General features: G+C 42.6%; 2 protein-coding genes across 3 annotated transcripts; both read right to left on the bottom strand.

The window, feature by feature from the left end:
* Window positions 1-150: 150 nt before the first annotated feature.
* On the bottom strand, window positions 151-17214 carry LOC115047653 (myosin phosphatase Rho-interacting protein-like). The gene is made up of 22 exons (XM_029508735.1): window positions 16975-17214; window positions 15529-15606; window positions 15345-15410; window positions 14848-14999; window positions 14676-14760; window positions 14091-14241; window positions 12198-12381; window positions 10613-10718; window positions 6551-6649; window positions 6265-6321; window positions 6119-6187; window positions 5946-6035; window positions 5756-5865; window positions 5142-5661; window positions 4836-4946; window positions 2526-4739; window positions 2143-2290; window positions 1881-1998; window positions 1636-1795; window positions 1159-1260; window positions 767-853; window positions 151-684 (listed from the first exon to the last, which is right to left on the bottom strand). Exons 1-22 carry the CDS (start codon window positions 17098-17100, stop codon window positions 544-546), a joined length of 4974 nt encoding a protein of 1657 aa, XP_029364595.1. The 5' UTR covers window positions 17101-17214; the 3' UTR covers window positions 151-543.
* A 2249-nt stretch (window positions 17215-19463) lies between these two features.
* Window positions 19464-26789, bottom strand: LOC115047374 (splicing factor U2AF 65 kDa subunit-like). 2 transcript variants are annotated; one of them, XM_029508259.1, is made up of 11 exons: window positions 26646-26789; window positions 24870-25044; window positions 24461-24564; window positions 24219-24370; window positions 24020-24136; window positions 23668-23806; window positions 23500-23579; window positions 21095-21217; window positions 20904-20994; window positions 20583-20836; window positions 19464-20027 (listed from the first exon to the last, which is right to left on the bottom strand). In XM_029508259.1, exons 1-11 carry the CDS (start codon window positions 26692-26694, stop codon window positions 19896-19898), a joined length of 1416 nt encoding a protein of 471 aa, XP_029364119.1. In that variant the 5' UTR covers window positions 26695-26789; the 3' UTR covers window positions 19464-19895. The 2 variants fall into 2 exon arrangements, with proteins under 2 accessions (XP_029364119.1, XP_029364118.1); XM_029508258.1 differs by having other exon boundaries at window positions 20583-20825; window positions 20908-20994.
* Window positions 26790-26860: the final 71 nt, after the last annotated feature.

Here is a 26860-nt window from a genome sequence, read left to right as displayed (position 1 = left end):
TTTTGGGTTTTTCTAAATGGAAACCAAATAAATAAATAAATAAAATCAAGAAATAAATATGATATACAAAATAAAATGAGGCTCCAAATACAAAGGTGGCGACTCAGTGAGACCACAATAAGACAACAACAAAGTAAAGAAACGCAGTGAAGGTTTAATCAGCCAAATCTGTTTAATAACAATAAAAATCTATTTATATTAATGACACTTCAGTGTACAAATATAAATTACAGTTTGTGTGTTACAGGTTAAATTACCTGTCAGAAATGTTTATAGATGTGCTTCGTTTAAAAATACACAACACATACAGCAGTCATCAGAGGCAGAAAAACAATAACTCATATATCTGAGAAAACTGTACACATAAAATACTGTATATACAACACACAAAATATCTGTAGGGGCATATTTAAGGACAAAGTAAAACAACAAGATTGTAAGTTTGACTTAATCTACAATAGAGTCAGTCAGCAACCAAAAATAAAAAGGGAGTCCCCGGTGTGTTAAATACTTAATTTGCGTTCATCAGAGTACTGTCGCTCCTCACGGTGGAGTCTGGTCCAGAGCCTGATGAGCCAGCCTCAGGTTCTCTCTCAGTTCGTCCATCTCTCTCTCTGTTTGGGCTCTAACAATGCTCAGCTCCGTGTAAATGTCCTTGTACTTCTTTGTGGCGTTCCTCTTGTCCTGAAATGTGTCACAGATCTGGGGACTTAGTTTTTACTCAACAGTTCCCTGTCTGGCTTTGGGCCGTGTGTGTGATTCTCACCCTTTGTGCCGACTGCAGCTCATCCTTCAGAGACATGATCTCCTGCTTCAGGCTCTGCACCTCAGACTCCTTCACTCTCAGCGTGATCTGGAATAAGAAAACATCACATCGTCAGCTTCACATCTTTAAAAGCTGAAGTTCAGAATCACAGCTCATCCTGTGACACTTTCACTGGAGTGATGCTCACATTTCTTGTGTCATGGTTGACATCTCGAGGTACAAAATCACATCACCACTGAAACCTTCATCCTGATCCAGCTGCAGGATTCCCCCTACACTGAAACCAGGTTTAAGCTAACCCTGCTGCAGACTGGAGTTAAACTAAACCCAAATGACATCAGGAATCCTTGAAAGCAGAGAGAACTGCTGCTTCCTGTTTCGACCACACTCACCTCCATCTCGTAGATGTCCATCCCCTGACTGAGCGGCAGATCGTCCTGCTTGGCTAAACAACACAGTCTGGTGATTTCTGCTGCCAGGTGACTGCTCAGCTCCTGGATCAGTCACAAACAACCAATTAAACATCACGAAGTTCACAGATAAAATATAAACATCTGTTCCAGTGACATGTAGGACAGGAAACTCTAGAAAGGAAATAGAAACTGGAAAGAAAAGACAAGTGAAATAAACTCACCAAAGGTCGAATTAGATCAGAGTTATAAAATGTTTGACTTTGTTGATGATGGTTAAAGGTAAAATAGAAAAGATGTACTTATATTTTAGATTTTCTGAATGTCAGGTAAAATGTGGAGCAGAAGGTTAATCACACGCCTAAACCAAGACAAGGCTCTCCGTGTTGGCTTGGCATCTTGGAACTTTTGTGTATTAACTGTGTCAAATAAAACATAATGGGTGGACTGATGAGTCACCTGGTTTCTGGTCCTCAGGTCCTGGTTTTCCTGCTGGCACTGACACAAGGCCTTCCTCTCTGCATCCAGAGCCTGGACCAGATGGCTGTTCTCCAGACACTTGAGGCAGAACTGCTGGGACAACACGTCCAGCTCCCGCTGATAGGACGCCAGCTCCTCGCTTCACAAGTGCACAACAAACACACATTAATCACATAGTCTCACCGTTTGTCAGCTCAGTCCTGATTCATCAGCAGCAGACGTACCTGTGTTGTTGGTGCAGCTCTTCCAGGATTGTGTTTCCGTTGTTGTTTTCTGACTGACGCCTCCTCTGGACCTCCCTCTCCAGCTCCAGGCGGTGGGCGTTCTTAATGGCTTCGATGGCTGTAAACCACATTCAGACATTAAAGTTTGAGGATTTACTGACAATCAGAGACTGTGGAAGAAAATAAAGCTTTTCTCAAACATTCTGGTTTGATAATAAATAAATACATGTTCTGGATCAACGTTTGATGCGTTTCCTGTCACCTGTTGCCGTGGCAGCGCTCTCCTCCTCCAGCAGCTGGTCTCTCTCCACCAAGAGGTGCTCCACCTCCTGCTGGTGTCGACGCTGCAGCTCTTCCACCACCTTCAGGTGGGACTCCTCCATGGAGGCAAACCCTTGTTGACATGAGATCTGGAGGGGGCGGAGTCAAACACTGAACTTATAAATAAATCGCATTCACTGTTGCTGGGGCAGCACATGTTCCTGTTTCCCTCCAACACCACCCAGGAGGTTCTGGTCATCGTCACCTCTTTAATGCAAACACGCTCTGATGGGTTTTATTTTTTCCTCCATGAAGACAGAAATGATCTCTAAACGAGTTTCAGACACAACCAGCTTCCATCACCACACATTCAGAGCCACCTACCTTCATCTTCTCTATCTCCTTCTCATGTTGCATCTGAGCTGAACTCATTTGCCCGTCAAACTCTTGCTTCATCTCCTCCACAGTGACGGACAGCAGCTGCTCCAGTTCCTCCACTCGTCTTCTCAGCTCTAAAATTTGCTCCACCTCCAAGTCCGGCTCCATTTCCTGCTGAGAATCATCACTTTCCTGGATTCCCAGTTGTGTGGTTTCCATGAAGCAGAACGAGGACTCGACTGTCTCCTCTTCTGGATTTTCAGCTTTTTCTGGAATATTTTTTTCCCTTATTTCATCTGCAGAACTTTCCTTTGTTACCTGACGCTCTGTGGCTGGGCCCTGTGGGTAAACCTCATCTGTCTGAGAGCAAACATTCATCTTCTCTCTCAACGAGGATCCCTGTTGCTCCTCCCGATTTGACAGTGTTGCTTTCAGCTCCATGTTTTCCTCCGTCAGTTTGACACAGTTGCTGCAGTGAAGAGACAATGAGAGCTCCCTCTCACATTTAGACTGAAGCTGGTTGAGCAGGCAGCAGTACAGAGCCTCAGTGGCTGCAGAGTGAATGAAAGCAAACCACGGATGCTCTGAAATGTGTGAATCATTGAGTCTGTCTACAACCAGCTGGAGTTTTTCAGGGACGGAGGTGCCGAGGTGGTTTAGCAAAGAGATTTTCATCTGTGTGAGTGCTCTGAAATCTCCAATGCTGCACGGCTGCTTCTTAAAACCAACCCTCTCGCTTTCATTGCTGCTTGTGGTTTTTGTTTCGGTCACACTTGTGGTATCCCAAATAATATCCAGATCATTCAAGCCCTCCCTTCCCTCGTCTGTCTCAGGAAGTAGGCCATGACCTTCAAGAAGCAGCTCTCTCTCTAGAATCATGTGCTCTGTCACCTGTCTGAGAAGCACTTCGACATCTCTGTCCTCGTCTGATTGGGGGGGGCTGTCTTGCAGTTTGGTGAGAAGTGAACTCCAGAGTTCTTCCTCCCGCTTCAGTTGACCCACCACTTCAGGCATATCCTCCTCATCCTCACTTTCTTTTCCACAATCCAACATGTCAATGGCCTCCAGTAATTTCCCCAGAGCTCTCAGTCTCACCAGCATCCCTTCTATCACTTGCTCAGTCCTTCCTTCCTCAGGAACACTCCTCTTTGCTTCCTTTAACCTCTCCTTCTCTAATTCCTCCTTCAGCCCCATGATGTGAACCTCCGCCTCTACAGCTTTCTGAAGGTAAAATTTCTCTGTCTCTTTCAGCTCCATGTTTTGCACCTGCAGCTCCCTGCATGTCATTTCTGATTGGTCGAGCTGCCTCTCCAGCTCCGTCAGCTTCGTTTCAGCGGCCTCGAAACACCGCAGCAGATATCCGTCTGTTTTCTGTCCGTTTCCCTCCTCACCTGTTTCTTCCCTCTCTGTCTGGACGCTCAGCTGCAGCAGCGCCTCCGTCTCCCTCAGATTCTCCTCCAGAGACGTGATCAGCGTCTGGGCCTCCAGGAGCTCCTGGTTCCTCGCCCTCAGCTCCCTCTCCAGATCTTCTGTCCTCATCTTTCCCTGCTGCTCCACCTCCGGCAGGTGATGGGGTTCAGTGTACCGGCTGCTGAGCTCTGCTTTCAGCTTCTCGATCTCGCGGTCGGCCTCTGTCAGTTGGTTTAGCATCTCCTGGTTGCGCTGGTTGAGAGCCTCGTTCTGGCTGGTAAGCAGCTCCACCTCCTGGGAAAGCCTCCTGACGATGGCCTGGTCTGGAACAACGTGCTGCTCTATGAGACAGCTGAGTGCTCTCTTGTTTCCCTCTGCAGGCTTCTCCAAAATGAATAAGCCTGATTCATATTCACTGTCATTTATTTGTGTCTCTGAGGTGGGAAACTGCTGAGTGTCTTCTCTGTCCTGCTGCTGCTGGTTGGTTGTTGTGCCATCAAAGTTTACTCCTGAATGTGTTCCTTCGTTCTCAGAAAGTGTGTGTTCGCTGGACAACACAGGTGATTGTAAAGGAGTGGAATCTCCCAGCTCTTGCAAGTTGTCGTCTGTGTCATGAATCCAAATGCTGGGCGTCTGAGGATTTGATGAAGGCGGGTTAAGGCCGAGCCGCTGCTGCTTGTGCTGTCTGATAACATCATGCTCTCTGGTCTCCTCATATATGTCCCTCAGACTATGTGTTTGGCTGGCTGACAAATTTTCATTTGTGTCTGATGCACAAAAATAATCTTCAGAACTGCGTGGAGGGTCCAGCTGGGAAAAGAAAACAGGATCAGCTGCCTGATGTTTCAGCACAAAAACAAGATGTCACCTAACAAACTAATAATATAATTATGTATTTAGCTTTACCAAGGTGACCTGCTCCTGATGATGATGATAATATCCGACTGTACTCAGCTGCTCTTCCAGCTCCAGTCTGTGCCGCTCCGATTCCTCCAGCTGAACCTTCAGATCTTCCACCTTCAACAACACAGACAACCAGCTAAAGGGCCCGGCATCAATTTCACACTTGAAAAGGGAAAATATATATATCGATACTAACATGCTTTAACCAAAAAATGAAGTACTGGTGATTATGAGGGGATCACAAGTTCGATCTTCTGGCGGTATTTTATGGTACTCTATCATGAAGTTGGGCTGATGAGAAGCACTCACCCGCTTCCTGTAGCTGTCCAGCAGCTCCTCCATCTCTTCAGTGTTTTTGGCTTCAGGAAACAGAGGGATTGTCCTCTCCAGTCTGAATGCAGTCTTCTCCACCTGCTTCCAGCACTCTTCTATGTCCTCTTCCACTTTTTGTAGTGATTTAGGACTCAGTGCTCTGAGACCGTCAGCCTCCCTCTTATCTCCAGTCTCTTCCCAGCTCACAGGGAAACCCAGCATGCTCTCATACCTCCTCCTTCTCTCCTCCCGTCTCCTCCTCCTTTCCAGGTCACCGTTCTCCAGAGAGCACAGAGTTTTAGTCCTCTGATTGTCGGTCTCTGCTGTCAGACTTTTCTGAGGTCTGAACTCCGCCCAGTCAAAGGTTTTGTAACGTCCTTCCCGCCGTCTCTCCATCACACTCCTGGGTTTGTGGTGAGGGTCTCTCTCTGAGGGGACATCGGTGGAGGAAGAGTCCTGAGTCACATCTGGTTTGGGGAGTTCAGGTGGGGTGCAGGGGACATGGTGACCAGGTAAACTGCAGACAACAGGAGGTTTGTTTAGATGGATATTAAAAAAAAGACTTTGTTTTACTGAATTAACACTTGTACTGTTTGGTAATGTGCCTTCACCTGGCCACATCTGGAGCATGAGCTGGATGTACGTTCTTCATCAGAGACTGGATCCAGTTCCTGCGTATCCCTGCAGTCATGGCTGACAGTGTGTAGACAGCCTTTGGTGTCTGTGACAAAAACAAAGTTAGTTTTTCTGGAGACAGAGTGTCGGTTCTTCAGTGTAGCAACTGTTGATATGAAGTCTTACATGGATCTGAAAGCCGTAGTTCCTCTGCACCTGATACTCAGACACATTATAACACTTTGTTAGGTCAATTTCTCCTTCGAGATCTGAGGCCTAGGAAGATGAAGCAGAAAGTATCTCTTTGTTAAAGGAACCACAAAAGCTGAATGTTTTACATTATGAAACAACAAATGTACCTCCTCAGTCACTGAGTCCTTGTAGTATCTCAGACTGTCAGCCGACAGCACAAACCAGTATTTCTTCCACTAGAGGGAAGCAAAAGACAAACGTGACACACAGAAGGCCAAACATGGTGTATTTTAGGAAAGTAAAAAATGTTTACCTGGTCATTTTCATCCAGTTTCACCATCCAGCCTTTCTTAAAGTTCAATAAATCTGGCTGTAAAGAAAGGAAACTTTAACATTTTCAAATTATTGTAAAATCAGAAACATTGAAGTTGTTCCCAACCTAATCATGATTGTTAGATGAGGGCAATTATAGCTTCTGTACATTTAATTGATACTACAGGTTAAAGGGTCAACTGTCACTGTCAGCTGGAAGTAAACATGTAAAGATGCCTGATTTTCTGACACAAATAATGAATTTTATTCTTGACTTGTCGACTTACTGTCATCACAGTGTCTGATGTCCTGCGGTCCAGGGATTTGGATCGTCTCTGACGAGGGGGGGCGCTGAGCTGGGCCTTCTCTCCACATGACTGCAGTTTCTGTGGAGAGTAAAAAGTAAAAACAACTGAAATGGTTGCGCACACACTGAAATTACAGCATGTCACAGGTTCTTCACTGATGCAGAGACGTAACGCCTTCCCTCCCCTCTGGACGGTGGCAGCTCTGCAGCCTGCATTCCTTCAACCGGAGTAACCGATGGTCTTGGTCCTTGGCAGGGATGTCAGCTGTGAGGATTAGGTCTGCTGTGGAGCACCGCAGGGAGCCCAGCAGGCTTTTACTCACATCCCCAGTGTGCTGCACACGGATGACTGGATTTGGATGTGGAATGCATGAAAAGGCTTTAGAGGCAACATAATCCCTGATACTCCGAGGCCTTTTTGTTTTACGTTTCAAAATGATGCTACAAATCCAACGAGCTGAGAGTGAGATTCCTGTTTGCTTCTTATGATCAGGTTTCACGCTGGCGAATAGAGACGCCTTAACAGCACGTATCAGGGTCTCTTTCAAGGCTGGATTACACAGCATTAAATGGAACAAGGTTTTTTGTTTACTTGAGCCTCTGCTATTCAAAAGATTCATTCTTCCCTCTTATATAACCACTTAAATGGGAAAAATGACCACTTTAATGGTTACAGAACATTCTTTGTGTTTTCGTCTTCTCTGGCATTTACATTGAAAACTATCCGAGGACACAACACACACAGGAGCACACAGCTCAGTTTTTTTCTTCCCAAACGGTTGTTGACGGCTGCAGACAGAGCTCGTCCTCTGTTCAGTGAAGAAGACTCCCTGAGGGAAGGAGGGGGGGGGAGGCTGTCTTCGGCATCTCGGCTCTGAGGCCTGAATAAACTCCGGACAGGCCCCTCTGACCTTATCCTTGCTACCAAATCAGATCCACGCAGAGACATAAATCACCACATGGGGGAAAAAAAAGTGCTGCCAATGTACTTCAATCAATCCTCTATAATGAGGCTGTGTGTTTAATCAAAGACTATCAGCAGCCACACTGACGACCATCTGTGACTGCAGTGTTAGCAAATCACAGTGTTTCATAATGGTGGCTCAGAAAAGTTCGCTCTAAAACTGAACCAGAGTTAATCTGCTTCATCTGCACAGGTCAAGCCTGGTTTATTTTTGACTTTATAAACACAGTTGTGCAAAATTAAACATTTGTTGCTCAAGAATTAATGCACTCTGATTTAGCAACTTATCACCTTCAGGCCTTTGGTCCGGTCTTGTTTTTGTTCTTCACACTCTGCGTTGTGTTGCGTTGACCCTTGAGTCTCCCAAACCTGGAGGAACTGATTTTTTTTGGCCACTTGGGGGCAGCGGACACGTTAAGTTGATTATGTATGTTGGACTGATGTGAGGATGATGATGGTGATGATGATGATGATGACTGTCTGTCCAGAATGTCCTGTAGCTAAGCTTTTGCACTCTTAACTTCCTTCGATAAATTTAATATTTATTTCAGATAGACTTGTGACCAATTTTCTAATTCTATCATGATTCTTATAGTTCCAAAAAAAAAAAAAAAAAAAAAAAAAAGAAACCACATGACCGCCTGTGAAGTTTCAGATGACACCCCTCTAAATCCAGAGATATAAAACTAAACACTAAAAAGTGTTTTGTGAAGTCACGTTGACCTTGACTTTCCATCAATCCATTTCCTTTAACTTATTCTGGGTCAGGTCACGGTGGCAGCAGGTCACACAGGGAATTCCAGACATCCTTCTTCCCAGCAACATTTTCCCGTTCCTCCTATGGGATCCCAAGACCTTCCGAGGCCAGATGGACTATGTCGTCCTTCCAGCAAGTTCCGGGTCAACTCTGTCAGGAAAGCCTCCAGAGGAAGGCGCCTGGGCGGTCATCCTTATTAGACGCCCGAAGCACCTCAACTGACTCCTTTTGACATGAGGGAACAGCGATTCTATTCTGAGACCCCTCTGGATAGCAGACATCTGGACCTTGACCTTTGACCCCGAAAATCTGCTCACTTCATCCTCCAGGCCACGCTGCCAGTTGCATCATAAGTGAAGGGATGAAGAGATGTAGAGATCTTGCATTTAAAAGGCTCCGGATGAACATTTGGAAGGTGTTACCGCGATATTGTGTTCACAAATCACATTTTGTGTGGTCAGTGAGAGCTTGACCTTTGACCTTTAACAACCAAAATCTAATCAGTTCATCTTAGTGAACATTTAACCGAAGTTTGAAGAAGTTCTTTCTGAGGTATTGTGTCTATGAGAATGGGATGGCCTCAGGCAGCTCCTCCAGGACTCAACAACAGATAGAAGACCTGGAACTAGGAACTGCATGCAACATGCTGTAGAACAAAGAGAAGCCACGACAAACCTGAAGCATCCGGTCAACAGGCTGAAGATATTACACAGGAGAAGATGGTATTTTAAAGATAAGCAATATTTCTAAGATAATAAAAACAAGACATTTTGACAAACCGTGTTTCCTAAATATCCCCAGAGAAGAGCAGTATGGAAGTATCGGTTTCCATGGTAACTGCAGTACCGTTTCTGAAAAAAAAAAAACAAAAAAAAAAAAAAAACAAACAACAAACAAGCCCTGTGAACTGATCCTGGTTTAAGTTGTAATCTGGCTGTTTGTGCTCTTGTGTTTGGTTGATTCTTTTGCACTTTGAGGTTTACTCACCTCCTTAATCACGGGGGCCTGACAACGCACAGTGTCATTCACAAACAGATGTGCTGTTTTCTGATTTAACACACACTGCCAACATTTTACAACAGTCCTGCCAACGAGTCCTTGAGACTCACGGCTCCCAACACAACACTGACTCTTTTTTTCAGTTCATAGGAATCCCTGGAAAAAAGTCTGTAAGAAGAATGCTGTCTCCCAGATTACAACACACAGCAGCAGGCGGACTCAACGCCTCGAGGGCATCAAAACCAGTTCTGTTCACAAACAAAATGCAGCTCAGAGTGAATCACCAACTCTCTCTCCCACCTGCTGACACTTGTATTCAGTCACAAACACGCTGGGAGAAACGCATGCCCTGACATGGCAGGATCGACTCGTCCACGCGTTCCTTGCCAAACTCTCATCACCTGCTTTTAAAGTTCTCAACATGGACTGAATGAGGACAGTGAAGATGCAGAAACCTTTAATGAAGCAGGATCCCTCGTGTTTATGGTGTCAGAGGAGAATATAAAGGGGGTAGACTCTGGAGGTATGACATCAGGACAGAGCTTCTTCGTTTAAATTGACGTCTTTCCCACACCTGGTTGTGAGTCATGTTCAAACCAGTCCAGCCCAAAGCCCAGCCCAGCAGCAGCCCCAGATCAGTCACGACAAACCCACACTCCCTATTTCTGATTATCCCTCTCATGAAGCAGCAAAGGACTGCAGTCAGGAACTGTTTTCTTTCTTTCACGTTGATGTTAAAGGACCTGAAATCTGACGTCTTCCTCCTCTCCATGCTAAAATAAAAACCCTGAACAAACTTACAATATAAGTCATGACAATAAGAGTCATTTTGTCAGGAATATTTCCGCTTACTGCAGCTTCCTGTCGGCAAGCCTGCCTCCATGTTAAGGCAACTTGTCATTAATGTTAATTCATTACACCCATTAACATGCAATTCGAAACATAAAAACAATACTTAATATGTTTGTTAAGGCGGTGAAGTGTTCTATCTTGTTGCATCTCACACACAATATGGATAAAGACAAAGACAAATACATCTACAGCTTGGCGACAACAAGCAGCAGACCACTGCAGGGATCAATCAGAATACAGCTACAAACCTACCAACTCATCAGAATTTTTTTGTGCAGATGGACAAACGCTAAAGATAAAACGTGTTGATGTCTGAGTGTCAGAGATGTACAGTACCATGGAGATGTGGGACTGCTGTTAATCCTCTGATCTAACTCTCTGAGGCCATCCCAGCATCCGACAGGCTGATAGATGATCAGTGTGGTGTGGAAGGTGCCTTGTAGTGTGAAACATGTATTTAGCTTGATTACCTCACATTTGCTGGTGCGAGCTTCACTCCTGCCCTTCCTGGAAACAGCCGACTCTCCTCTCTCTTCTGTTTTGACGGACAATCCCAGAATCCTCTCTGCCGCTTGGCTGGAAAACATGAACAGCAAATTAGTGAAAAATTTTACCCAAGACAAACAGACAGTCTTCCTTGACCCAGCAAACACACGCAGGTGGTCCTGACATCATTTCCACGTAACTGCACCTGTGTGACCAGGACCTTCCTCTGAATGTCACCACTGACCACTGAGACACACCAATGACAGTGTAAACCTGGACACAGGATCAGTCCGTATGTTTGAGGACAACAGAGACACATTCCATCTACATTATTTTAACAGACTGGGCTTTGTAAACATATTCAGAGTCTCAAACAACAAAATATAAATGTTCTCACTCCACATGCAGCAAATAAATGTACTATTTTTAATTTGCCTTCCAGTCAAAGACTATTTTAGCAGATTGTTAGAGTTACTGATTGATCAACCATAATGTCAGCATCAGTGGATCAATAGTAAAAAAAATTATCTAACTGCTTTTCTTGCTGCTGCAGTTTGTTCCTATAATGATCACACTCAAAATGTTTCTCCATCGTCTCCTGAAGAGGATGTGTCATAACTTCATGTATGAATGTAAAAATGGCTGAAACTCTCTGCAACACCGGTGAGTAAACAGCTGCTAATGTTCACGTTGCCTATGCAGGCACAGTGAAACCTACAAGTAGCCCCTGTATTTGTGTAGGATACACATCAAGTAAACAAGTCAGGTTGATGTTGAAGAAATAAAAAGAATACAGGATGTTGACAAAACAGCATGGGAACATACTAAGACAAAACCTTTTTTAAGCATCATATGAGTCTAGTGTCTGTTTTACTGTCCCTAAAGGTAACACAGGTTCACTTCCACATACATTAGTCATTTCTGTACATTCTTCTGGAGCAGGATGTTTTAGTTGCCTCTGAGATGGGCTGTGCCCTCACACTGAGCTCTGCGTTCTCTGACAGGCAGGCAGACAGTCCGCATTAAGGTCCTGAGAAACAAGGCTGCAGATATCTAATTACAGCAGCATTTTGGAATTTCTGGCCTTATTTGGTGGAGGAGGGGGGTGAAATAAGTATTTTGTGTTTTTGTTTCCCAATAAGGCAATGAGTGAAGAACTGAGATGTATTCTCCTCACGTGACCAGTTTACATGTTGCTGGAGCACAAACTGGGAGGGTTTCTTTAAGCTAAATATAAAAATGTGGCAGTCGGATCTCTAATGGAGGGGTAGAGCGTGAGCCTTTGATCTGGTGTTTAGCGGTGTGTGATGGCTGTTCGGCTGGGGGGAAGCTGAGAGGCATTGGATGTCCTTTGTGCTAATTGCTTGCACATTTACCCCCCCACCCCCACCCCAAACCCTTTCCTTTGCCAAGGCCCTTTAAATGGTGAGCATTACCCACAGATTACATACAAACATACATACAGAAAATAAACTCCAGATTGCAGCCAAACACAATGTAAAGTTACTTCCACATATCATCACTGAAATTGGCTGGAAATGGCTAATCTTCCCCTGATTCATTACGCACCTTCTGTCCTGGCTCGGTTTCTTGTTGTTTGAGGGTGTTTGGATGTTGTTTGACTTTTCCAGATGGTTGTTCATCCCCAGGCTTGTGTTTCCGTTGCCTGCCAGGTCCAAAACTGGGCCCCCAAAACTGCCAGCTCTAATGTGTGAGTCCCTGGGGGCCGAGCACAGGTAGGCAGACGTGTTGCCTGGATATCAAGAACAACACAAAAGGTTTCAGGCTGAGTTGGACACGATACAGGGTCGACAAGCCAACACAGTTTGGTGTAAGAATAAAGAAAGAATGATGCATGAAGGAAAGGCTCTTCAATGAGATCTGTGTGTGGAGACATGAATAAATGAAGAATATTTTATATTAAATACAGATTTATGGAGAAATTTAAAGATGAAAGTAGATATGTTTTCACACAGATTTTCTGAGGTGACTGGTATGTTCTATTTATATTATATTTATATTACATCACATACAGGTGTTCCATTTGTCCATTTCTTTCAAGATTTCGCCAAAAAAAAAAAAAACCCTGACTTTCTAAACATCAAGGAGCTACATGAAGTCATTGTTTTTTGATCCCCTGTGTGTGAACCCTATGCCAGGGTTCACACTGCAGTCAGTGGCGTAAAACCATTTACATTGTTTTACATAATGATATGTTTTCCAAAGTTTAGTAAATCACCTAAGGATTTAAGAAAGCATTTGAATCAGCTTTTTGAAGTAAAAAAAATTAAATAAAAAATACCATGGGGTTTGAAACTGAGGCGTTTTTAAGGCCAATCATTCCGGGCTTATGGCCTAAATATTTTTTGGTTTTCAAAAATTGGGCTTTGGGAACCGCACTTTTAGCAGGAAGGGGGGTAATGAAAAAAATGTAGCGATTTTTGGCTTCTTCAAGACGTCAAGTCAGAGCAAGAACAACAGCAACATTAGGTTACTCTATGCAGATCAATAAATCAATAAAGAATCCTGGGCCTCCCAAAGTTTTTTAAGTTCTAGAGAGGCATCTGGTTTAAAGGCAGTAAACCCACCAAAGACCTTTTTATTATTCTACAGTTGCTATGGAAGCGCCAACACAATTGCAGTCCATCTTCCGTTCCATGTGTCAGCTAATTAATCATTTACAGCAGCACAAAGTCAACACATGCACAACTATGACCTGATTATGGTGAATTTGAATAGAATCAACAAAAAGATGGATGAACTGGACAGACAGAGAAAAGGTGATTAATGACACAAGTTAATATACAAACATACACATGACTTCATGATCCTCAGATACTGGGTGAGTTTCTAAACAGAACCATCAACATAACGGAATCATTCAATGACGAGGGGAAACTTCAGCTCCAGATAAGAGTCGTGACAGAAGATCATTCATCAGAAAGTCTTAGAGGGAACCTCTAATGAAGCAGCAGGAGTTAATCCCGGCCTTTATTACAGGACCTTTCCAGACCCTGCAATAAGTCTGACACCAGCTGGGGACTGGTGTGCACACTGTCCTCGCACAAAGCTCCAGTCCGGACAAATACCTGTCCTGAGCTAATCTTCCAGCCCACCAGGACCCGTTTAAGAGGTCTTTTAATGGATCGTCTTTGGTTTTTATGATGCCTGAAGGTTAGAGACACACGTTTCTTGGTACATCCCAGTGTGTTTTTGTAATTCTGTCAGTCTGTGTCACTTCCTGTTAAAACAAAAACCCCTCCGTCCTGTTCTCATGAACCTGGACTAGACAACAAGACTGCTGGAACAAGAGCTAAATGAACTGTTTAAATAAAAAGCTGCAAGTGTGCGAACATCTGCACAACGTTAGGACAGAGCGAGAGGACAGGAAGTGGCTGTGATTGGCTGACGGACCTGAAAGCCTTGGTGTGTGTGTGTGTGTGTGCTTTGCCTCTGCTGCACCTGCAGGGGTCTGCTCCGGGCCTGGGGGGTCTGCGTCTGTGACAGCCCAGATGGGGGTCACATCCGGTCCCCTGTCCTGCTGGTCTTCCTGCCACCGAGCACAGCCGGACTCTACTGGATCAGTCGCAGCCATCTTTGCTGGACTTGGTTCCTAATTTTTCAGAGAAGATCATTCAGTAACACTCATTGAAAATTCATTTTGACTTTCACCCCATTTAACATGCATTAAAACATAAAACGTTCCTGAATACCACATCACACTGCGTGGTCTTCACAACATGTTTCCATGTTGAATTTTAATCTTACTGACTTTGGCAATCTTGTCCTTTTTCCTTTACGGATACCACAAAGTTCACGTTTGTGGCTTTGCTTTCGTACTCTTTCAGACTGAAAATTAAAGATGAACGACCAGAAGCAACAGGATTCATTCTCCAGGAACCACAAGAATCTAAAACGAATTACAAGCTTCTGGAGCCGCTAATCTGTTCATCTGGTGCTGAATCAAAATATTCCAGTATAATGTGTCCCCACGGCAGCACAAACACACTGTGTCCTGAATCACTGATTGGACATTTGCTTTGTTACCTGGGTGGTAACAAGATCCACTTTTCGTTTCTTCTTCTGGTTTTGCTTGTTAGCCTGCAGATATGCTGAAAGCTGCTCACTCCACCTGGTACAGAGACATAGAAACAGCAGAGGTGAGACATCTTACAGGATGCAGGATATGAACTACCAGCCTCTGCAGCTTTATACCAACCCATTAATGATCTCCTTATTGTCTCCACGGATGAATATTTCCTGCTGCGGTGTGAGGATGGACAGTGCGTTTCTCTGGCCCGTCCTGGGCTCAGCATCTGTGATGTCTGTGCACAGATTCATGTTCACTGTCCCCTGGGGCAAGGTGCTCGGCTGGGGGAGAATCACAGCATCTAGGTTAGTACGGTCGAGGTTGGAGAGCCCAGAGACCAGAGTGCATGGCCGTGCAGAAAGTCGTTAGTGGTGTTGAGAGCAGAATGACAGAGATGAGGGATTGAGATTTGAGGGGGATCACAGAGAGAGGGGGGATGTGTGCATTAGAGGTCAGGCTAAGCCCAAATCATCTGCTGTGATTCTGCTCACAACATCTGGCCTGAAGATGCCGGCTTGATCCCAACACACTGCAGATGTATAGTGTACACAGAGCAGGGTTCATTGTGCACGACTTCTTTGTGTATGGTTGCATTGTGATTCTAAATTCTCGCAGCATTTGCTCACCAGCTCGTCCAGGGCAAAGCTGAGGCTGCCGTGTTCGTACAGGATGAAGAAGCGCCGCTGCCATTTCTGTCAGATGGCGAGAGGACACAGAAATTACTGCATTTCAGTTTTTCCTTGATGAAGAAGTCGCAATGCAGAAGTAGGAAATGCCTCTATATTTCATTTCAGTGTTGTTATGTCCTACCCTCGACTTCTGCATCGGGTTCTCAAAGTCCGTCCCCTCAGGAGCCAAACAGAGCCAGCCTCCATAGATAGGTTTGGCCTGTGGGAGAAAGAAGAAACTAAGTATTGATAGATTTAATGTTAACGTTCACTTATATCAGGATTTGCTGAAATTTCCTATTGGTGAATTTGTTTTTTGTTTTTTTTCTTTTATGAATCACTGAATCTATAAAATGTCTGAATAAAATGAAATGTTTCTTTTCCTATTCAATGTAAAGCCAGAATAAAGTATTCTTTGTTATTGTCTTTGATTGGTTTATTAAGAAATCTGTAACAGCTACAATAAAAATCTCCTTGAGTCCAAAAACCACGGCTGTCCAACTTCACTGTCACACATGAAACAGGGAAAGAGAAAATTCTCACAGCTGGAAAGAAAGAATATTTGGTGTTTTTAATATAAAAAAATAATAACTTAAACAAATCAATGGTGACCAAAGTTGCTTGACTGGCCAATCACCGTCCAGATGCACAAACTCTTTATCTTTTGAAACACTATCCTCAGATTTTCCCAAACTTCCTGCAGCTTAAACAAAGAAAATAAACATCATGACTTTGAGCTCCCAGTGCCAGTCAGGGCGGACAAGAGGGGATTTTCTCTTTCCTGTCATCAAAAGTCCGGACACACTATGCAACATTTTTTAACATGTGATACACAAGGAAAAAATTAACCAAAAAAAAAAAAAAAAAACCAACACTATGTGCGGTGTGTGTGCAGGTTGAGCAACAACTGCTGAAATTACAGGGCACAGTCACACCAGCCAGGAGGACAGACAGCAATAACATATTTGAACAATGTGAGGCATGTAGGAGGCCGCTGTGATCGTCTCTTCATCATCTCGATATGACAGACCTGCAGGAACCTGAAATAAATAAATGAGCTGACGATTGGGGAACTTATCAGTGATTACACTTCCACTGGTTGATTTTGTTTTATACCAGGATTCTATAAAGGTCAACCAAAACAAGGATTTCTGTGCAGTTAATTTAAAAGATGCTGATATTATCTTTGCTTTTTACTTTTTATATTCCAAATGTTTGGTGTGAATGAGGAATCCTCAAGCCTTGAATGACAAAAAGTCAGTGACTGGGTTGGTTGATTAGATCGTTTCAAAGCAAAAAAGACGAAACATTTGCTGTTTCAAGCTTCAGACCTTTAAAGATGTGACACTTTTAAATGTAAGTCCATCAACAGTTAGACTGAAAAACAAATGATCATAAATAAAGATGGGTGAAGACGGGACGTTAGCTAAAATCAAACTTTAAATTCAACACTTTCTCCTCTTCGATTCGGAACGCTTTCGGTGTGATGTGGAAGCCTACAGTTTGTGGAGCAGCTAAGACGTATAAAAACGGCGCCGTTTTCTTGGATTTTTTGGCCGAAATCGGAGCAGATGAGCGGGCTCCTTACCTGCTCCTTGTCGCGGTCGCTCAGCAGATGCAGCTCTCGGGACTTGAAGCAGTTCTGACACTTGGTTTTGTTAAAGATGTTGGGCTGAAATTTGTTACAGGGATTCGTCGCCTTTTCCGCAGACATTTTATTTAGTCCCCCCCCCTGAACACGGAGCTCTTCTCGGCGGATGATGATCCACACGCAGCCGGCTGACCTCCGTGTCTCCTCGGCGCCGGACGGAGCTGCAGTCCCGCTCCGCATCTGTCAAACGCTGAGCCTTTGGCCCGGGCCGTTGTCATGGTCACGTGTTCTGACGCGGCAACGCGTCACCACATCCGGTCACGGCCTCCGAAATAATGATAATTAAAAAAAACAACAACAACAACAACGTGATTTTATTCTTAGTTCTACATGAGAAAAGAAACTAACAAAAAGAAACGAGGATACTATATAGGTTTGAAATAGTTTGAATAATAATGAAAGATATCGTTAATTCGGTCACAGCCTCCAAAATAAAACCAACAAAACCAACATAAAGTCACCGTTTTTATTTTATTTTACTTTTATTTTCATTTTTTCAAATTGTTTTCATGAGAGCCTTAACTCAGAACAAGTCAAGTAAAGATACAGATTATAGCGATCAGAGATAGTTTTAATGATACTGAAATATATCGCACGTTAATCTAAGATTATAAACATCCGGTCACAGCCTCCAAAATAAAGCCAACAAAAATGTTATTTTTATAAAAAATGTTTATTTAATAAGAGAAGCGATTTGAACAAACTAAATTAAAAATTAAAAAACTACTATACAGAAAAATATGAATGATTTATCCTAATAAATCACATTCTAACACATGGGATCACAGACATCCGGTTACAGTCTCCAAAATAAAAACAACACAAATTCACCGTTTTCACTCTCCCTCGCTACTTTCTTGTTAATTTTATTATTTTGAGAGACACAACTTTAAATAATCACATGGTTATAAAATAACATGTCAAAGCAGAAGCCAACAAGACAAAACTACTATCTTTTAATTATTCAGGTTACAGTTTATGGTATTTGGTTTTTAAAAGATGTATTAACGTGTAGCAAAATCTTCATAAAAAATAAGACTCCCTGTGATATGAAATGTAAAGAGAGCTACCAAATGCATGATTACCATGACAATGCTATTTAATGCTATATATTTATATAGTAATTTTATGGAATGCAGTTCTTCATTTTGACCACTGGAGGACGGTTTCTCATTTTATATAATTCTATTCATCATCAAAAAATAAAAGAAAAGCATAAAAAGGATGAAGAAAGTACAGTGAAGAACTGTTTATTGAATTCATATTGTTCCTCTGCATTATATATCTACACTATCTCCAATAACTGGGTCAATGAATTTGTGTTGACTCTTCAAAAATAACACACAAAAAAACAAACAAAACAAAAAAACCCAATAGACTGACTGACAGTGAATGCAAGCATTTATTCAAGGCAATGGCAGTGGCAGGAATTATACAAATTAAAAATGATCTAAAATTTTTGGCCATCCAAAAATGTAGAAAATACAGTAATTTATTATTATTATTATTTGCTATGTATCACTGATTACATTAAAACACAAGTAGTTGACTGAAACAGAACAAGCCATTTTCTGCATGTGCAGATCAGATCATCATGCCAATTTCTATCATATTTGTTTGAATACAGAATCATTTTTTGCCTGCATTTTACATTGATAAATTATATTTCATAATAAATTAACGCTCTAAGTTAATACATTTTCTTCAACAGATGCAAAACAGCACACAGAGAATAATAAAGCCTAAAAAATTCATTCAGTATGTTATCTACAAAACTTAAAGGTGCATTTCATAATATGTGCATATTTGCTTTATTTTTTAAATAAGACTATGAAGAAAATTTAGGTTTTGTTATTCTGATTTTGTTGACTATTGCTGGTTCAAAGAAAAGCGCGGTTGACTGTGAATAAAGCCACACCCCCTCATTTCCAGGTGGATCCTATCCCAAGATTCAGTGTGCCAGGCGCCACCAGCAGAGGGTTACACTCGTAAATGTAAGTTTTGCGTTTTGATAATGGAACAACTGTGAGTAGTCAAGTTCCTTCAGATGTCAGGTTTATGTGGGAAATATCCATGTTGGGGGAGGGGTTAAAAACTGTCAACAATATTTAAGATCTTTTCCATTGAGATGTTTCAATTTTATTTACATTATCTAATTCAAGTACCTTCCAGTGAGCAGGGCCAATTTTATATATTCAGACATGAATGATTCATATTTACAAAATGTCCTTTGAGGCCAAAACGCATCTTCTCACTTGACATTTGGTCTACATAAGCAGTACAGATAACAGCATTGTATATGACTCAGGAACATTAATATATGACGTATAGAATAAAAATATTACTCTGGAAAAATAAATAAATTGAAAACTTCTTTTCCTCATAGCCACATAAATAAAGTTAAAATGGCTTCTCAAGTGTGGGTCTAAAACAGAAATAAATATTTGTGCTCCGGGGGGAAGTCTAAACATCTCACCGTTGTTTTTTTTTTTGTTTTTGTTTTTTATAGTGCATACTTCATAGACAGCTACTCTGTTATTGTCAGGCAGTATTAGTTTGGGTTTAGATAAGATACATGTCACAATCATGATACTGCAAATGCTATGTATACTACAGAATTCTTTTTAAAATTCAAAGTGAGTTGAGTTCACTGTGGGGTATTAGGTGAAAGCTGGAGTTAGATATTCAGTAATGAAGAAAAACACACTGCAATTTAGTTTGTAGAGTCGAAGATGTAATAAAATGTCTTTTCCTAGTCCAGCTTCTAAGGACACACTCACAACATCCAGAGGATTAAAGGAACTGACTGAACTGAAGCTTACTAACAGAAAGGAGGAGGGAGATTCTCCGTCTGTGCTTTAAAACTCGTGTCTGTGATACATGTCTGGATCGTAGTATTTGGTGACCACCACTCTGTTGGCAAACTTTCGGCCGGTGAGGGCTTGCATGGCTTTCTGACAGTCTGCAGCAGAAACGTACTCCACAAAGATCTGAAATCACAAACAGAAAGTATGAAAGTCAGAGACGGGATTCAGATCTATGACCTCCTCATCCATGAGAAGTTCCTGATCAATGTTACGTTTGGACAAAAAAATATTTTAAAAAGTCATGAATTAGGAGACCTACATCTGGCAGGTGGTATAAATATTATGGCAAACCAGTGTTTATTTAATTCAAACTTTATTCAAACCCTGCAGGCAGCACAGAGCAGCAGGATTGATCTGTGAGCCTCTAAACTCAGAGAGAGGCGAGTGTTAATTATTTAAATGTTGGTCAGGTTCTGTGGATCTGAGTTCCTGCTCAGCAATTTTCAGAGCAGCAGACAGGAAAGCTGCAAAGTTAATACAGTGAAATTATTATAACATACTGATTATTTTATACACTGAGACTCTTCTTAAAAAAAAAAAAGCTTCCATGGAAGCCTGAAAACTGAACCTTGAAGCCTGAATTCACCTTTAATGGTGTCCAATCAGAAACATTTACTGGAGTCAATAAGTTGAAACTTCTGAAAGTATAAAATGTAAATATACAAGCTCGGAGAGCACCTTTCCACAGCCGGGGACTTCCACACCGTCGACGGGCCGGGGGATCTCGATGGAGCGGACGTTGCCGTACTTGCAGCACTCCTCACGGATGTCTTCCAGGATCTCCTCGTAGTCGTCGTCGTCCACCAGCTCCTCGGGCATCACCATGTTGAGAAGGCACAGCACCTCCGTGGGCATGCCAGAGTTCTGCAGCCTCTGGAGCCCGGGCACCTGCAGCGTCACCGGGGTCTCGATGATGGAGGTCTGAGGACACACTCAGCTCAGACCACAGTCCACACTCACCCAGCAGCACCCTTTAAGGAAGGTCCAACAGATTCCTACTCACAGGATTGGCGTTCTTCGCTCCCACGCTCGCTCTCTGGACAATCAGCTTTTTATCTCCCAGTTGCATTCCATTGAGTCCAGCGACTGCCTGATTAAGACCACTCAAAGAGTTAAAATGTGCACCTCAAACACACACAGCTGACTATCCAACGATGTTCACACAGAGAAGGCGCAGGCCGCGCGGTTACCTGATCGGTGGCGCTGATGTCAACATATTCGCAAAAGGCGTAACCTTTTGACAGTGACGTGGCACTGTCCTTCACAAGATTGAACGCTTTGAGCGGCCCGAACGATGTCAAGAGCTCCTTCACCTGCACAACAGAGTCAGACCACAAAGTGTGAGACGGGCAGTTCACCGGGAACATGATGAGTTATTGTACAGAGTGAATTCTAAATGTCCATTTGATTTGATTTGAATCGGGTCACAGGAAATGGACTGGAAACGTTCACTCTACTGAACAGAACAGGGAAACTAAATGTAGCTGATTAAATACACTTTGCACACTTTGTTGACTTTTTATGGATGTGACTTTGCAAAATAACCTCTTGACAAATTTACTGAGATCATCCAGCAAACAGATTCAAAAATGAATATCTGCTGGTTGTTTAATTTTATTGATTATTTGATTCTTTGTGGAGTCGCAATCCAAACTGTTTATTTAGTCAAATCAGTGGTCTGAAACCTGAACATGACGAATTTACCGCAATGGAGTCATGAATGCATAAAAAATTATGAATGCCATTATTATCATAATAATTATTATTTTAATGCGCAGGTATCATATCCGTGCTCGGATACGGCCCATTTATAAGTTCAGGTATCAGGATTGATGTTGGGGGGTTAAAGTGGTGTTTCCATTGATTAAATAATCAAGCTGTGATCTGGAGCGTTGGTGAGACAGTTACATATAAGATAACGATGACGGTCTCTTTTTCACAGATTCACAGAATTACTTTGAGAAGAAGAAAAAAAAAGAAAAGATTTTATTTAAAGTGTTTTAAGTGACTGCACCAGAGCAGTCAGACAATGTTTATACAGTCTTACCTTTACATTAACACGTTAATCTCACCACCACCACCAACAACAACAACAACAACAACAACAACTGAGCAGTCCTTAACCCATAATCCCTGGGTCCTAAACGCGCTCCAAAAGCATGATGGGAGAAAGAAAGCAGCCAGTAAGGGAGCCTGCTGGCTCGGAGTGTATCCGTGTGAGGACCAGAATGTCTTACTTGCCTTGTGTTACAAGTTGGCATGGCAGCAGTAGATGAGTACTACTGAACAAATTATGAGCGCAGACTTAACGATCTTACAGGCCCCTAGCTGGGGACAAAGTGGGGGAACAAAAATGAAAGAGCTGTGAGTATCAACGCAGTGGCAGTGACTGCAAGTATATATATATATATATATATATATATGAATATATTTTTAAAAAGTCAATGAATAGTATACATCAGGCTACATGTGCTCTAAACTAGAGACTGAATGGACAGTTAGAATTAAAAGTCATGATCATCTGCTGCTCACCTGGGAGCAAAGATGGAGCTGGACTGTCAAACTGCTCCTTCAGATACTGTAAACTGTCCCATTTATCAGGAAATATTTACTCTACTTTGATATTCTCAAAGAAAAAGTCCACCTTCCAGTTCTCTTCTAGATTTCATTATAATCCTTTTACAACATGCAAAGTAGTCTGATTTAATGGAGGGCCAACAGAAACTACCAAGAACTGAGCTACACTAGTTAAAAATATGAGAAGTAATGTAATATAATATACTATATGAAACATCAACATCTCTGTTCTCTCTGATACAGAAATACAACAGTCATACTGATATGGGTTGATGCATTGACTGATCTGTTAACATGTTAACATCTAAAACAATCAACCAGCAATTTAAATTTGCACCTATTTGAATCATTTCAGATAGAGTTTATAATATAATTATTTTCCAGCAGTCAAAACATTTGGTCATGATGCTGTGTTCATATCAAAGCAAAGTAACTTAAATGTCTCACAGGGATGTGGCTGTAAAAAAAAAGGAACCAAAATCATTTTACCATCTATGATTAATCACATTGAAACATATCTGTGGACTTTTTCTTTGACAATCCAAACACCACAGAGATAACTACACGTCTCTGATGTAAACACACTGGGCATGGCTTACCTTTCCTAAATCAGTACGCTTAACATGAGAAAGGTATAAGCAGTTTACTTCAATAACCATTTCAGAAAAAGCCTTATTATCATATTCTTGTACAATAAATGACAACATCAATACTGTACCTGCATCAGGAAAAAGCTAGCAAAACAAAAGCTTGCGCTATAGACTTTTATTTTGACTATATGTGTAAAGTTGATCTTTGTGAGAACTTTAAAACATCAGATACATTTCCACAAATACAAGTCATTAAAAATGAACCTGTTTATCTTTCTGCTAAACAGTGTTTCTGAAAGTTATCTTACTTTTGTTTTTATATTCTGGTGTCATTCACTTCAGCTACTTTGACTTTAGTGTCTCAGTGAGACAGACAGGAAACTGAGGAAACATGAGAGCACCTGTTCAGTCTGTACTCAGTTCAATACCTGGTCGTCGTTAAGGTAGTTGGGGAGGCCTCCTATGAACAGTTTGTGGGGGGAATCTGGAACGACGGTGGAAACAACACCTGAACAAAAACAGCAAATATCAGTCTTCCATATCACGTGGTACTGCTTCTTATTTTTAGACAAAAAGAAGAAGAGTCAGTGAGGTACCTGGGACGTGGAAAGCTGGCTGCTCTGAGATACCGGGCAAAGGTCGGTAGTCGTGAGGTCTCCTGATCTTCAGCGACTGACCCTGGAAAATGATTCCATCGAAGGCCATGGCCTGCGTCGTCTCGTCTACGGACCGGAACTACAACAGAAAAACACAGCTTGAGACGTGATGATGGTGATGAAGGAGGAGGAAGAAAACTATCTATCCAGTCAGTTTTTAGTTGTAAGGCACTTTCGTCACAGAGCAGGTCTAGAACCATGGACCCAAACTCTAGGCCTGGAAAGTGAGGCCAAATGCTGCAGAGCTCTAAACCTGCATTCTACCTTACAAGCATCATGAAAAGTAACACACCTCTAGGAAAGCAAAGTTTTTATCCTGATTAATCTGCACAGCGAGGACTGGGTTACTCGGTGCTTGTGAAAGGCCTGCGAGACGCATCTGAGCGTTAAAGAACTCGGCCATGGACTCCTGTGGAGAGAGGAAACAGAGAGAATGACTCGACACACCGGGCGGACCTGTGTCGGCTACCGGAGGGCGGCCAACACTTTACCTCAGTCACTCCGAAGGGAATATTTCCAACGTAGAGCCGTCTGGCCTGTCTGGTCATCTGGCTGCCGACTATGGGCACTTGTGTCGGTGCTGCAGCCACTCCTGTGGTGGTGGAGGTCGCCAGCAGTGCTATTGTTGGAATTTGTCCGGCCGCTGAGGGGAACATACACCGTCAGCTGTAATACTGCCCGTACATGTCATAGAAAACATGAAGATAGAAGCTCCAAGGGAATCATCACATACCTTGCATAGCTTTGTATTGCATTGGTGTGATGTGTTCAAAGCCGGCAGGAGGCACGTCCCAGTATTTACAGGTTCTTTTCTTCCTCGTTCGCCTCGGAGAGTGACTGCATAAAAAGAAAACTGAGAAAAATCTCACTCATTCAACTCATTTAATCTCAGTGGTGAACAAAGTGGAGCGTTTAGCAGCTAAAGAAGCACAGAGCCAAAAGTGAGGGAACAGTGGACTCACATTGATCAGCTGGAGATAAACATGACTTCAAATGAACCATCATGTTGCTCTGTGAGCGTTGGATGTGTAATCAAAGCAAAAGCTTTGTTATCTCAACTTCACTGGTGAGTTCAGCGTCCCAAAGTTTCCATAAATCATTGCAGGTTCTCTGGCGTGGCTCGGGGACTCCGGCCCACTGACCTGTGCTTCTTGTGGTCCCGGGAGGAACTCCGGCGGTCCCGGCTTTTCCTGTCTCTGCTCCGGCTCCTCTTCTCTCGGCTGCGGCTCCCTCTGTCTTTGCTCCAGCTGCGATGTTTGTCCCCTCGGCCCAGAGAGCCACTGCGACTCCTCTTTTTGTGTCTCTCTCTTTCTCGCTCTGGAAGATCGAAAAAGGAAAAAGAAATATTTACTATAACTGTAATCACTGTGTATTTATCTGGTAAACTCTGCTGTGTGTTATATTACTGGAACACAGATACTCAACCCAGGAAATTAACTCCTTCATATAAATAATTCATATTCTGACGTTTTTATTGGTTTTTCCAACTCGTACTGTTTCATTCTGCAGCCAACATCCCACCCACCACAAAAAACAAACACACAAAGCATTAAACATAAAGCAAAAACAAACACACACAAACGAAATGAAATAACGACAGCATTCATTAAAATGATTTGTGCTGCAGGGCTTTTTCAGGGTTGTGGTTACTGTTACTGACGTTAGGTTTTATTTGTTGTACTACATACAGCAGCTCTGTGGGGCAGCACATCAATATGGATGGTTCTGGGACCTAGACTGGAACTGAGTCATACCTGGGAAGGTTCAAAATGAAAGCATCAACATCTTGGAGATATAATTTAATTTATCTAGATTTGAGTGTTCCATTTTGATTCAAAGTAAAAGTTCATGTAAAGTAATTAATTGTGCTGCAACTGACAAGCTAAGCGTCATAACAGCTTCTTCTGTTGATTATTTGATTTATAAGAAAAATAATGAATAAAAGTGCCCATTAGAGGTTTTAATGAAACTGATAAGAGATAATATTCACCTCTGTATTTATCATAAGATGTATTATGCTTAGAAGTTTGATTATTTTTCTTTTGGATTAACTTTTAAATAAATCTGTGCACAGACTGACAACAGGGTGGGCTTCACCCTGTTGTCAGTCACTTTTGAAATTCAGTATGAACCTAGGGGAACCTGATTATTGCTCCAAGTCAGCGTTGTGAGGTTTTTTGCTTTATTTATATTTGACATTATTATTTACATTTGACAACTGTGCCTTATACATCACCGGCCAAAATTTTAATAAAGGAAAAATACAAGTTGTTGTTAGTCAGTTTTTTAAATAAAACTGAAATTATTGCAGTGCGGACTGCATTGATTTATGCCTTCCTCCCTGACAGCAACAAGAAAACAATGATTATAATAAATTTATTAAAAATGACCTTTCAGCTGCTAAAAAGGTCAAAGTGTTTTTGAGAAAATTAAAAAAATAAAATGTTCCCAGCATTGACGTGAAAATATCATTAATGGCTGCCGAATTAAAAAGTCAATCACGGAGAATCAGAAAACTTCACATGGGGCCGATCTGCCGCGAAGTTTTCTCTTTTTAGAGGCGAAAATCCGGAAAAGGTCAAAAATCCGGACGGAGTTCAGCGCACTTGTGGAGAATCACAGCCAAAGAACGGGCTCCTCAACCCGGAACCGGACTCCGGTCGGGATCGTGTCAAATTAGCAAACGGCTGAACAAATAGATAAAATGAATAAAATGAATAAATAAAATAAAAAAAGAGGAGGGGGGGTTATGATGACATGAGGAATCAGCTGAGCCGGAGGGGGGGGCGGTGAAAGCTGCTGGCCGGTCGGAGGTCCATTCATAAATAACGGCCGCTCCGCCGGTTAGCTAGCTAACCGTCGGTCCGGTCCGGTCCGGTCCGGTCCGTCCGTCCGTCCGTCCGTCGGTCGGTGCTCACCTTGTCGATTCTCGCTCAGCTGTTTCTCAAATTCCTCGAAATCCGACATCCCTCCGATGATTTCCGCCCCGGTGGAAGCACCGCAGGGGGCCGACAGGCGGGGCTCAGGAGGCCGGGGGACGGCGCACGGTCAGCCCGCTGTCAGTGCCGCAAAACCCCGGAGGAACCGGAGGGACGTCCCGGAGTATAAAATTAACGCACACACATAACGGTGC

This window comes from Echeneis naucrates, chromosome 8 (assembly GCF_900963305.1).
Source record: "Echeneis naucrates chromosome 8, fEcheNa1.1, whole genome shotgun sequence".
NCBI classification, from domain to species: Eukaryota; Metazoa; Chordata; class Actinopteri; order Carangiformes; family Echeneidae; genus Echeneis; species Echeneis naucrates.
Note: the sequence above shows the minus strand (reverse complement) of the source record. Positions and strands in the feature narration are given on the sequence as shown.